The sequence below is a fragment of the Malus domestica genome, chromosome 08 (genome assembly GCF_042453785.1).
Source record: "Malus domestica chromosome 08, GDT2T_hap1".
Taxonomy (NCBI): Eukaryota; Viridiplantae; Streptophyta; class Magnoliopsida; order Rosales; family Rosaceae; genus Malus; species Malus domestica.
The window spans coordinates 4231535-4244248 of NC_091668.1; the positions used below are offsets into that span (position 1 = coordinate 4231535).

General features: G+C 33.1%; 1 protein-coding gene and 1 long non-coding RNA gene across 4 annotated transcripts; both read left to right on the forward strand.

Moving 5' to 3' along the window:
• Positions 1-259: 259 nt before the first annotated feature.
• Positions 260-1252, forward strand: LOC139198423 (uncharacterized). Of its 2 annotated transcripts, none has more exons than XR_011583885.1 (2): positions 260-849; positions 932-1252. It is a non-coding gene; the product is annotated as an uncharacterized lncRNA (long non-coding RNA). The 2 variants fall into 2 exon arrangements; XR_011583884.1 differs by having other exon boundaries at positions 260-845.
• Positions 1253-3063: 1811 nt separating this feature from the next.
• LOC139187610 (uncharacterized) lies at positions 3064-4848 on the forward strand. 2 transcript variants are annotated; one of them, XM_070826774.1, is made up of 4 exons: positions 3064-3516; positions 3594-3653; positions 3908-3980; positions 4359-4848. In XM_070826774.1, the coding sequence occupies exons 1-4, from the start codon at positions 3294-3296 to the stop codon at positions 4372-4374; spliced, it is 372 nt and encodes a 123-aa protein (XP_070682875.1). In that variant the 5' UTR covers positions 3064-3293; the 3' UTR covers positions 4375-4848. The 2 variants fall into 2 exon arrangements, with proteins under 2 accessions (XP_070682875.1, XP_070682876.1); XM_070826775.1 differs by lacking the exon at positions 3908-3980 and having other exon boundaries at positions 3087-3516.
• The last annotated feature ends 7866 nt before the right edge of the window (positions 4849-12714 follow it).

The following is a 12714-nucleotide window of genomic DNA, read 5'->3' on the forward strand; positions in this document are numbered from 1 at the left end:
ACTATTTTGTAAAGAAAATGTTTATTTTTTGGACCAAATTTTTTTTATTGGGCCTTGGATTGGGCCTTCTTGAATCAAAACATTTACTCGGACCGCTCCATCTTCCCCTACTATTTATTTATCCCAACCCATGTTATAGTGTAAAACTTGTTCAAGCCCAGTCGAACACACATTCATAGCTAGTTTCGACACTGCATCAATATAAGGCGAGAGTTTTCGGTGGATCAAAGCACGTACATATTATACATATACTAAAACCCAAACTCGGGTGGCACTGTTTTTCACTGTTCGTGAACAGTGAAATGGCGGAAATGCCCCTCAGTTTTTCTTCCTCTCCGTTTTGATGGTGAGTTTTTACAGTAATATGACCGTTTTGCCCTTTTGATTCTAGGTATCTGTTTCCTTTTTCTCTTCTGACTTCCTCTCTCTCTCTCTCTAAAATTCCTCTATCTCCTCCTTCACCATAACCCAAGCTTTTCTCTGTCGGTTTGCTTTCCCTGATTTCTGCTTTGCCCTTTTACTCCCTGCGTGCAGATCAGCAACTGCACTGTTGTTCTTCCTCTCCTCCTCCTTAATTCTTCCACTCCAAAAACTTCATTTCATCATAATTTTTTCATACGGCAACGAAATCGCGCAAGGTCCGAGCCTATAGATTCGTATCAGAGCCCTCTTCCATCTGATATGACACCCACACCTCAAAATCAATCGTGCTCAAAGATTGGAGCCTAGAACAGTGACGATTTTTTGGCGGAGTTTTGCTGATTCCGCCCAATGCCCCCGGAATTCGGTCTCGGCCAAAGAGAGAAAGTTGATCCTCTCCTGACGATCTTTCTACCTATACTTGAGTTCGTTGAGTGAATTGACAGTTTATTTTTATTTTTTTTAGTTTTTGGTTTGTGGGTTTTTAATTTTTTATTTATTTTTTGTGCAGGTAAAGGAAGAACCCAGAAGAGATATGTTTACTGTTCAGCAGCTAATGGGTATCTTTCTCTATAGTACCAGTACATGTATAAACAGATGTATACATCCATAAACAAACATGCATATTCTCATTTGTTGGGTTTTTTATGCAGTGAGATAGAAGAAAATTTGAGTCCATCTAATTTTTGAATTTTTATAATATATCTGGGAAGCTTGGATGATGGACAGTCTGCGGATGTCGCTATAGAAAATTGTAGTAATTTTTCTGGGTTTTTATAATTTGCACAAATTGACCCTTTTTCGCAATGAATTTTTTAATTTTTGTGCGTGATGTTTATGAAGTTTCTCCATCCAGATCTTGGTGTTGGTATTTCAACTTTCGATTTTAACATGAACAATTTACGGTTTTTGTGCTTTGGTTTTTTAGCTTTATTATTTAACGTTTGGTTTTGTTGTTGTGTGATTTGTTTGCAAGTTGCATTTGCAGTGAGGGACCACAACTAGGGATGGGCAATGGTTATGCGGGCGGGTAACCGCGGTTATTTTACCCATAACCGTTTATGTTCATACCCGCATAACCGTTTACCTGTTGGATAATTACATAAATGGTTATATCCATAACCATAACCGTTTATAAACGGTTATCCATACCCATAACCGTGTACCCATTTACCCATTTAATCATAATCATAATCATTTACCCGTTTACCCATTTTTTCGCCCGTTTATCCTTTTTTTTACCCATTTACCTTTTTTTTTCTCCCGTCTACTTTATTTTTTTAACGATAGTTAATCAAAAAATGAAAAGCACTTCCAACTGCTTTTCCAAGAAGCATTTTCAATAAAAATTTCAACTTTTGTTCTTTATTTTTTGAGTTTCTGATCAAACCTGAACTTGATATCACCAACACGTCAATTTTAAAATATTAGGCATTCTTAAGCACTTTTAAGCAGAAGCACTTACATGTCCAGCAATAGCCAACTCCCCCATAGCTCGAGCATCAGCCCAATCAGTAGCCACCATAAGCGTCCTCAGCTCAACAAAACACAATTGCTTGCTACCCAATTCAGTAACCAATCTACTCAATCAATTAATGTTGTGAACAGTCAATAATACCCTTCAAACAACTAGTGTTATCAGTTATACATCAGAACTACATGGGCATGTCTGTCTTTCCACAATTTAAAGTGGATTGTCCTCAAACAAAAGTATGGGGTCTTCATGTCAGTTGCGCAAGCGAAACAGAAGCAGATTGAAAAAAGCAGCTTTGGGTGAAGAAGTCAGTGAAACCTGCTTTTGATGCATGCAACTTCGGTGCTCTCTGCTCGACAGTTTTCTAAAGTCACCTCAATCACTTCTTCTCTCCTATTAAATTAAAATGTCACGGTAATAGGTAAATAGATACCCGTTATACCCATAAATATTAACCATAACCGATGGATACCCGTTATAACCACGGATAATATCCATAACCGCTCATTTAAATTTCATGGATAAACGGTTATACCCATAACCGTTTATTTGTTTAAACGGTTACCCATAACCATAACCATCAACTTTAAATGGGCGGGTAACCGCGGTTACCCATACCCATGGATATTTTGCCCATCCCTAACCACAACATCTTGGATAGCTTCTGTGATTTTAAAACATTTGAGGGTGAGATTTACATAATGATTTATATTTGCGGGGTTTAGTTTTTTTTTTTCAATTTTAAAATGTTAACATTTGAACATTTTTTTGGCCTTAAATTTTTAATTAGCTTATGTTGTGAGTTGTGATAAGGGATTGAATTGGGTTTGGGAGTTTTGATTTAATGAGAGAGGCAGGTGGTTTTTTCCAATGTATAGAATTTGACAAATAAGTTGGTAGGTAGGAGATTAATTTGATTGTATCAGAACTGACGGTGAGGTTGGGCAAAAAAGAGTTATGAAAGGCTTAATATTGTTTCTTACTTTCTTTATGCTGTTTATTTTAACAAAAAGTTATATTTTTACACTAAAAAATTACTATTTACTTTATTTTTTATATTGTGTGTTAAAACTCAAAGTTTCAAACATTTTTCATTAATTTTTCTTTTAATTTTGGATGTTTACATTAAAAATTTATAAAAAAATTGGATACATGGACAAAACAATTATTAAAAATTGTGAGAAGCCCACCTGTCTCCCATTGCTTAGCCGTTTAGTTATTTTATTTTTCGGTTTTGTCTTCCACGCCGAGTCTTCTGCAACATGTGGCACAGAGAAAGATAAAATAACAATTAAAAAATTGATGACAGAACAAAAAAAAATAATTTAAAAGTAAGTTAAACCAGGCCACATGTTTTGTGGGACATAACACAATAAAAAATTATAAAAAAATTTGATCCATGAAAAAACAATTATTAAAAATTGTGAAAAGCCAGCCTGTCTCCCATTTTTCTTTGGTTACTTTATTTGATGGTTTTGCTCTACCTTTTGTCTTCCACGTGTTGATCATCGAGGGGCTTTCTGTAGAGAGGGTTTCTCCCTTTTTTCTTTCATTTTCATCTCTTTCTTTCCCCACTTTTTCCTATGCTTTTTCTGTTTCTTTCTTTCGCGTTTTAGCAAACGGTGCGTCGTCTTTCTTTCGTTTGTGTGTCGTCATTGTTATTGTGGGTGCATGATTTAGTTATGTTTTGTGTTTTCAGGAAACGGTGTTCATTTTTCCCAGGTGTTGTGTTGCCATTTTCACGCTGGTTCTACTTCAGGTATGTCATTCTTCTTTTTTTTTCCACTTATTTTCTGTTCTTGGGTATATATGGTGTTTAACTTAGAGCGCAGAAAATAAGGAAAAATGATTAAAAAAAATCTGTTTTTGGATGAATCTGGTGTTTAAATTAGAGTAGAGAAAATAGGGAATAATAACCGAGGGCAAATCTGTCGGGACACTGGTGATCTACAGTGCCCGACTCCTATCGATAAATTATATAAAGGTGGCGAAGATAAGAGTCCGAAATTGCAGGATATGGAAACCGTCGATTCCAGGAGCTGTTCAAACATACACAGCTATGCACTCTGTGTTACTCGATGAAATGGTGAGCAGTTGTTATTCATTTGTATTAATTAAAACTGGTAACAAGGGTAAATAACGCTAGAAATAACACTTTGTTCTATCATTTTTTTTTTCCATGCTGAATAAACCCTTAGGTTTATTTAGATGAATAGAGTGTGTGATCGGTCTTTTGATCTTAATTTGTAATTTGACTCTTTCTATTTAGGTTAGTCTATATATGCATGATTGATATTCAATTTATACATATTCATTCTTCTCATATAAAACGAAATTGGTATTGTGATTAGCTTATTGCTTGCATTTCTAATCCTAATGACTTTATATTTGATATTTAATCCTTGGATTGGTGTTAAATTCTATATTTTTAGTTAAATTTGTGTTTTCTTTTCTGTTTTTGCAGCTCTAAGAGTGTTTAGTCTAATGGTCAGGCCCTTGGTTTGTTACCAAGAGGTCTGGGGTTCGACACCTCTCAAGGTACCCACCTAGCAATTGCTAGAGTTTCTTGCCTACCAAATGTTGTGGGGTCAGGCGGGTGGCCTAGTGAGTAGTCGGGTCAAAGACCCGGAGACACTAGATTAAAAAAAAAAATAAAAAAAATAAAAAAATAAAAAAATCATCCAAGTATAAATGCTGCTGTGGAACTGCTTAAACGAGTTCCCTATTCGGTTATTAAAACTCAATGTTATCTGCTTTCATTTCCAGTTTTTTAGTCTTCTATTTGTTTGCTTGCTGCAATTATTCAACTGATGCTGCTTATAATATTTGTTTCCTTCTGTTTTGTCCTCTGCATTAGCTACCATTTTGGATCATGTGAATGACAACTTTCATGTTTATTTCGAAGAATGAGTGGTTTATTGTTGTTAATCTTTTGATCAACTTCCTTTTTACAATTTCTGTCTTCTATGATTTTCTATTATGTAATTAAAATGTTATGTCCTGAAAAAATGATGTCATTATTGATGAACCCGCAGCATCGCGCGGGCATGAGTGCTAGTATCTATCTATATCTATATCTATATTAAGAAAAGAGGGCTTGTCAACTTTTTACTCCCTTTTCTTCCAATTTTGCCCCTCACTTTTGATACACAATGTTGCCATTAGGAGGGCAAAATAGTAATTTTGTATCAAAATATTTACATATATATATATATATATTATTAAGAGAAGAGGGCTTGTCAACTTTTTACCCCCTTTTCTTCCAATTTTCTCCCTCACTTTTGAGACACAATGTTGACATGAGGAGGGCAAAATAGTAATTTTGTATCAAAATACATAAGATAAAAATATGCACTTATTAAGAGAAATTGTCACACCATCATTTTTTCATACTGGTAACTGAAAATTATGATGTTTTTTGGATAGTTTGAATGAACTTAAGCGGTTTCGCTTGAAGAGAACGTGGGAGGAGGTGGACGGTTGTTCACACACACAAAGTGTGTGCTCTATGCTAGTCATAATTACGTATGCAATAGCTGAATATAATTGGAGTGAATGATTGTCGTAGAATTTACCTGACAAAAGCAATCACGTAATGCAAGAGATAAACATGGCTCAAATTCAAGGAAGGGAATGATTGAAACCCAAAATAAAAAGAATTATTATTGACACTAAAAAATTCTCATTGTATACTCCGTAATTTCAATATTTAAAATAAAAGTATAGTTTTGAAAAGTACTAACGAAATTTTTGAACTGTTAATAACAGTTCTAAAATATATTATTATTTAGAGATTTGATTATTCAAAAAACAAAAATCTTAAACTTTAATTTACCTATTTAGGGGTCATAAGGTACAATTTAATCGCACGCGAAACACGTGATTTGCTAAAATACAATTTCTTGGGACCCATATGCACGTAACCGGACCCCGCCTAGCATAAAAAATGGGCCCACACACCATGTCCATGATGACTCAACCTTCCACAAACGCGCACGCCCGAAAAAATACCACGTGGTTACTTCCTTAAATATCACGTTTGGCTTGGAGGGAAAATGATCCCCAATCCTCTTTGTGGTGATTCAGGATCAAGTAATTATGTTCGTTTATCGTACATTGTGCGATAAAAAATCATTCAAAATTTAAAATTGAATATAAATAGTGTCTAACAAAAATTGATTGCACGATTTACGATGAACAGACATGATTGCTTGATCTTTAGGATTCCCACAAAAATGATCCGGCCTGGAGAACTAAAAACACATATATGCCTGTACAAAATCCGACACTGCACCAATATAAGAATCCTAGCCCCTACATTCATAGCTAGTTCCGACACTGCACCAATATAAGGCGAGAGTTTTCGGTGGATTGAAGCACGTACATATAATATATATCATACTTACATATGCAATATCTGAATATAATTGGAGTGTACGATTGTCGTAGAATTTACCTAACAAAAATAATCACATAACGAAAGAGATAAACATGGCTCAAATATGATTGAAACCCAATTGTTGATACTAAAAAATTCTCATTGTATACTCTGCAATTTCAATATTTAAAATAAAAGTATAGTTGTGAAAAGTATTAACGAAAATTTTAAAATGTCAATAACAATTTTAAAATATATTATTATTTAGAGATTTTATATTCTAGAAACAAAAAACTAAACTTTAATTTACCCATTTAGGGGTCATAAGGTACAACTTAATCTCACACGAAACACGTGATTTGCTAAAATACAGTTTCTTGGGACCCATCCGCAAGTAATCGGACCCCACCTAGCATAAAAATGGGAAAATGATCCTCGCATGTCTCTTTTCCTATGAATTTTAGGGATTCCGCAATCATAATCATTCATCAATATCGTACGGTCAATTTTCGTTAAGTACTATTTATATTTAATTTTTAAATTGAATTTTAAAATTATTTTTTATCACACGATGTACGATAAATGATCACGATCATGGGATTCATAACATCTCTAAGAAAGGGATCCTCGCATCCTTTTCATAAAAAATGGGCCTACATGCCATGTCCACGATGACTCAACCTTGCACAGACGCGCACGCGTAAAGAAATACCGCGTGGTTACTTCCTTGAATATCATGTTTGGCTTGGAGAACTCGAAACACATATATGCTTGTACAGAATCTGAAAGTTATGATCCCCTACCCAGCAAGCCAAAGAATGCAATCCTCCCCCGAATCACAACGCTCCACGTGGCAAAATCACAACGAAATCGGGCAATAAAATTTAGAGAGCTTCGATCGTACTCAGCGCAGCACAAAAGCAATCGATTCCCCCCCAATCGCAAGGACACACGTGGAAACATCCAAAACAAAATCTAAGTAGCAAAACTTCCCAGATATTTACTCCGAAACCTAAAGTAGTAACAAATTGACGAAACATATCGAAACTCATCCCGAAATCCAAATCCAGTAACAAAATTACCGCGCCCCCAAATGCGTAACTCCTTCGGGAATCGGGAATCCAAATCCGAATCCGAGAAGTGTTCTATTTCGGCTCTGAAACAGTTCACTATAAATAAAGGTAGTTTTAACGAAAAGGGCTTGGTACTATTCATTCTTAACCATAAGGACATTTTATGTATGAAAAGTTTATAATAGATCAAACTCTTCTTTTTATTTACTCTTATGCCATTACATGCGGACCACAATGATGTTGACATTTCTGTCTGGAAATACATTATGATGCTATTCATCTTATGCTAATTTACAGCTAGTTTTTCAGGCTTCCATCATGTTGTCGATGTTATACAGCTCTTCTTCAGACAAATTATTCCAATACTGTTCATCGCCTTCTACTAGCCCCGCATCTCTTTCTCTATCTTCTTTCACCTTGTAATATATTTCCGCTGTTTCTTCTTTGAAATTTTGGGGCTTCCAATAAGGCTGATGACTGATTCTTGTCTTGCTGTAAATATACATCTCTTCTTCTTCTGCTACTAGTACCATATCATACCTAAAATCTTCAAACTCATCTAAAGCAAACATTTGGATCCCTCTAAATTTTAAAATATCTTTGTATGAAGGAGTCCACCTATGTGAGGAGATAGGGTTTAGTCTAAAGGACTCTTCATTGATCATGGCTATATGCCTAGCTTTCTCCTTATGCATGTGTACATACCAATCTGGAGGACTATTAATAAAACTTATGCAAATTTCTTTCCACCTTTCTAGATAATCTTTTGCTACTTTAATAAGTTTTTCAGGAAATGATTCTAGTTGAGAAATACGGTTAATAAATATTTTATCGAGATAACCAAACTCTAATAGTAAGGCAGGGGTAACTTCTACCTCATTATGCTTTTTCTGATGCTCATAACTAAAATGCCATGATTTAAATTTCTCATGTCAATCCTGGCCATAGCAATGCTAACCTCTGGTTTACAAATACAATTCTCTGTACTATCACAAAGACATGGAGGATACATCTTTGTAATAATATTCATCCCTGGTTTTGGATCAAAGATAGACTGATACAAGGCGCATTGTAATTGTAATTGTAACTCTTTCATGGACTGTGATGCTCTGCTCAGGATCTCATTTTGCATATCTGTTGGCATTATTCTTAGTTTTGCCTTTGAAATTTCTTCTAATAAAACATCGTCTAATATTAAGTCTGAAGATATATTCCTAAGAAAACTTTCATATTTTTCTTGTTTTTCTTTGTCACTCAGAACCTGATGCTGCTCATTACTTTGATGTTGCTCCATTTCAACGTCTTCTTCTAAGAGCTCAATCTTAATTTCTTCTATGGGCTCATTAGCCTCTTGTTCTATGGGTTCAATAACCTCTTTTCCTTTATTCTTATGCTGATCAATTTCTAAACCTATTTTTAATTCTCTTTTCAAGGTGTCACTTGCCTTTTGCTGCATTCTAAGATATTGGAGTTCTTGGTTCATTTTGGTAAACTTACCAAGTAATGACTCATGGTCCCTAGAGATGACTTGAAGGTTGTGCTCAAGAGAATGAATATGCTGCTGGTTTTGGTGGAAATTAAAATTAAAGTTATCAAACTCTTGTTCTAAAGCTCTAATTAATTTTTCATAACCTAACCTCATGCTTGGCTGCTTAATTTGGATATTCCAAAAATTATCTAAGAGAACCTGCTGCCTATTAGAAAGCCCTGGTACCTTTGACCTGTATCTCAGAGTTGGATTTCTGATTCCTTCAACAATATTGCCATTAAAGTTGAACGTGGGTACTGATGGTGATGCTGGTCTGCTCATGCTATTTTGAAATCCACTGAATGGTGGAGGTTGATGGTGCATCATCATGCCATTAAAAGAAAATCTTCTGCCTTGCGGCCTTGTGCTATTTGCTGATGATGATCCACGATATTCCATACCTGTTCAACAAATTAATCTTGATAAGATATCAGCTAATGTATTGTCATTACCTTTTATATGTTCAAAATTTGGTTTAAAACCATTTCCTGTAATTGAATCAACAAAATTAACCCATCTTCGGGCTGCCTGTTTATTAGCATGTATCTTGTTATAATGAGAAACTATATTTTGACAATCTGTTCTAATCGTAAATACTTCATTATGTAAAAATAAAGAAAATGCTTCAAGTGAATTAATTATCCCTAAAATTTCTAAATCTGTTGATGGTAATCTTGATTGTACATCACTAAACTTTCTTGAGGAATATCTACAAACTTGTTCGTCAGACTTTGGAGATTCCCTATGCCTTTTCTGGTATAATATACATGCACATCCTAATGATGAAGCATCTTTTTCGACTATCTTGTAACTATCATCTAATGGTAATGTTAATGGCTTAAGTTTAGTAATTTCTTCTTTTATTTTTTGAACTAATTTAATATCTTCACTATTAAAATATTTTTGTCCAGTTTTGCTAGTTTTACTATGCAATACTGCTATTTTTCTTCCTAAATCAGGGATAAAATTTCTTGCATAATTTAGCAATCCTAAAAATGCCTGTAACTGTTTCTTATCTTCTAATTTATCTGGAAATTCTAAGACCTTTTGAGCTATATGATCTTGTAATTGGATTGTACCTGACTTGATATACATTTCTAAAAATTCTATATCTTGCTTTTCTAATGCTATTTTATTTTTGCTAATTACAATTCCATTATTGATAAATTCTTGTAATACTATCTCTAAATGCTTCATATATTCATTTTTATTTTTACTACTAAAATATCATCTACATAAACACTACAAAAATTATCATATTTCTTGAAAATTTGGTCCATCTTTCTTTGAAAGATTGATGGAGCATTTTTAAGTCCAAATGGCATAACGAGCCACTCAAAATGTCCTTCTGGACAAGTAAAGGTTGTCCACTCAATTGATTCTTCTGCTAATCTTATTTGCCAAAAACCTGATTTACAATCAAATTTGCTAAAATATTTACTCTCTTGAATTTTGTTTATAAGCTCATCCTTATTTGGTAATTCATAACTATCTTCGTATGTATTATCATTTAATCTCTTATAATTATAAAATATTCTAGCCTTACCTCTTTTTAATTCCGAATGTTTTCTTACAATAAATGCTGCTGATCTATGTCTAGACTTAGATGGTCTAATTACTTTTAAATTTAACAACTCTTTTATTTGCTGCTCAAACTCTTGTTTATCTATTAGATTACAAGGCATATCAGCCGTCTTAATGGTTAAATCTGGGTTAATTATATCTAATTTTGCTAGTATTTTATTTTTGCTCCAATGTAACTGTGGGTCTTCTCCTATAATCCTAGTTTGTTCTGCTAATTGTAACAATTCTTCTAAACTCTTTGGTCTATCTAACTGTAATATTTCTATACAGGTTCCTTCTTCTAAAATCGGGTATTCATGTTCAAAAATGTCTTCATCAAACTCTTCTACGTTATTATGCTCATCATTTTCTTTTGAGTTTTCTAAATGATAACTATCTTGGCCACTAGTCTCTTCTATATTTATGTTTTTGTATGCTTCTACAATATTACTTTGATCAGTTATTGTAATGCCTCTTTTGAAAAATGTTATGTTAGGGTTCATAAATCAAAAACCTTGCAAACTTTTCAAAAAGTTTAATCCTAAAATAAATGGATATGATCCTACTAGTGAAACAAATGTTAATAGTAAATTAAATTGTTGTTTTTCTACTTTAATAAACTCATTATTTATACAATGTGTTAAGTAAACTGGTCTCTCATCAAATTGTGTTATTCTTACTGGTTTTGCTAATTTTTGTCTATATTTTTCTGGTACTAACTCTTCTCTTATGACAATCTTTGTACTCCCTGTATCTATCATATCTATGGTTTGTATCTTATGTTCTTTTGCTAATTCTATTTCGCAAGTTATAGTGATTAAAGAACTATTTTTTGGTTTTTCTATACTATGAACAATATTTCCTAATATTTCAGATTCTGCTGAATTAACTTCTAATAACCTATTACTATAACATTTTTCACATAATATTGAGTATGTATTGTAGTATTTATTTGCAACTAATTTATTACACTTATGACATTTTTCTGGCTAACCTAAATTAATGTATTTATATTCTTCTTCATGCTGTTCTTCTATGAATGCACACATATATTCTTCTAGATCACTATTTGTGCTACTTGAATCTTCCAAGTCTGAATCTATCATGTTAATACTCTCTATACTATAAATACTCTCATTATCACTTAAATTATCTAAACTGTATATTGACTGAATATCCTCATCTTCTTCTAACTTAAACAACTCCATCAAATGTACTTTTTCTTTCGACTGTTTACCTAATTTTGGACATTTAGGTCTAATATGTCCAGCTTCTCCACATGAATAACATTTACAACTACTCTTATCTTTTGGTGCTTTATATTTCCTAATCCAAGGTCTGCCACTTCTTTTTCTAAATTGTTTTGGAATATATTTTCTTTTCTTATATGTTCTTGAATGTCTTATATTGAAATTCTTATGTTGTTTGTAGGGTTTATATGACTTATATTTCTTTTTGTATATTTTTTTATGCTTATTTTTCTTATGACAACCATACTGTTGTGGTAAATCTATATTTTTACAACTCATGTAAAATTGCTTCCTAATTTGTCTCTTAGCCTTTATTTGACTACACTCTTGTCTAAGTATATCATATACATGTTGAATTCTAGGTCCTATAGCAATATCATTTTTCTTCGAATGCTTTTGCCATTCATTCCAAATCTTTTCACCTATTGGTCCTTTTATTTTTGTCATATAAGTATCTAATAAATTAATATCACTAATTCTACTTGTTCTTCCTAAATATTTAAAGAAATCTGTGGTATACTCAGCTATATACTGTAAATCGTAAATTTGTAATTGTTCTAAATTTCTGATTGCTCTTATTTGTTCTTGTTCACTTCTGCCATCTAACCTAGTATGATCTAAAAAACTCTTGTTTAATCAAAGTAACAAAACCATCAATATTAAAATGTGTTTTAGCTGCCTGATGTTGTTCTGAATTTTGAACTTTCCATGACTGGAAATAATAAAAAACTAAACCATCCAAAGTATGTTCAAAGTAATCTAACATGTTTTGTGAATTACTAAAATCTAACATTAATGCTGCATGTACGCGGCCTTTTTCCCATCTCTCAATCGTTCTTTCCCAATCTTGTGGATCTACATTATCTAAATTTAATATATTACCAGCTATATTAATTTGTTCTAACCCTCTCAAATATGGAATCCTATTTTTTCTAGGTTTTATCATACTTTCTTCCATATAGTCTACTTTTGCTTTTTCATTATATTGTTCATTTGTTGGTCTTAAAAATTGTTGATCGGTTCTGCTT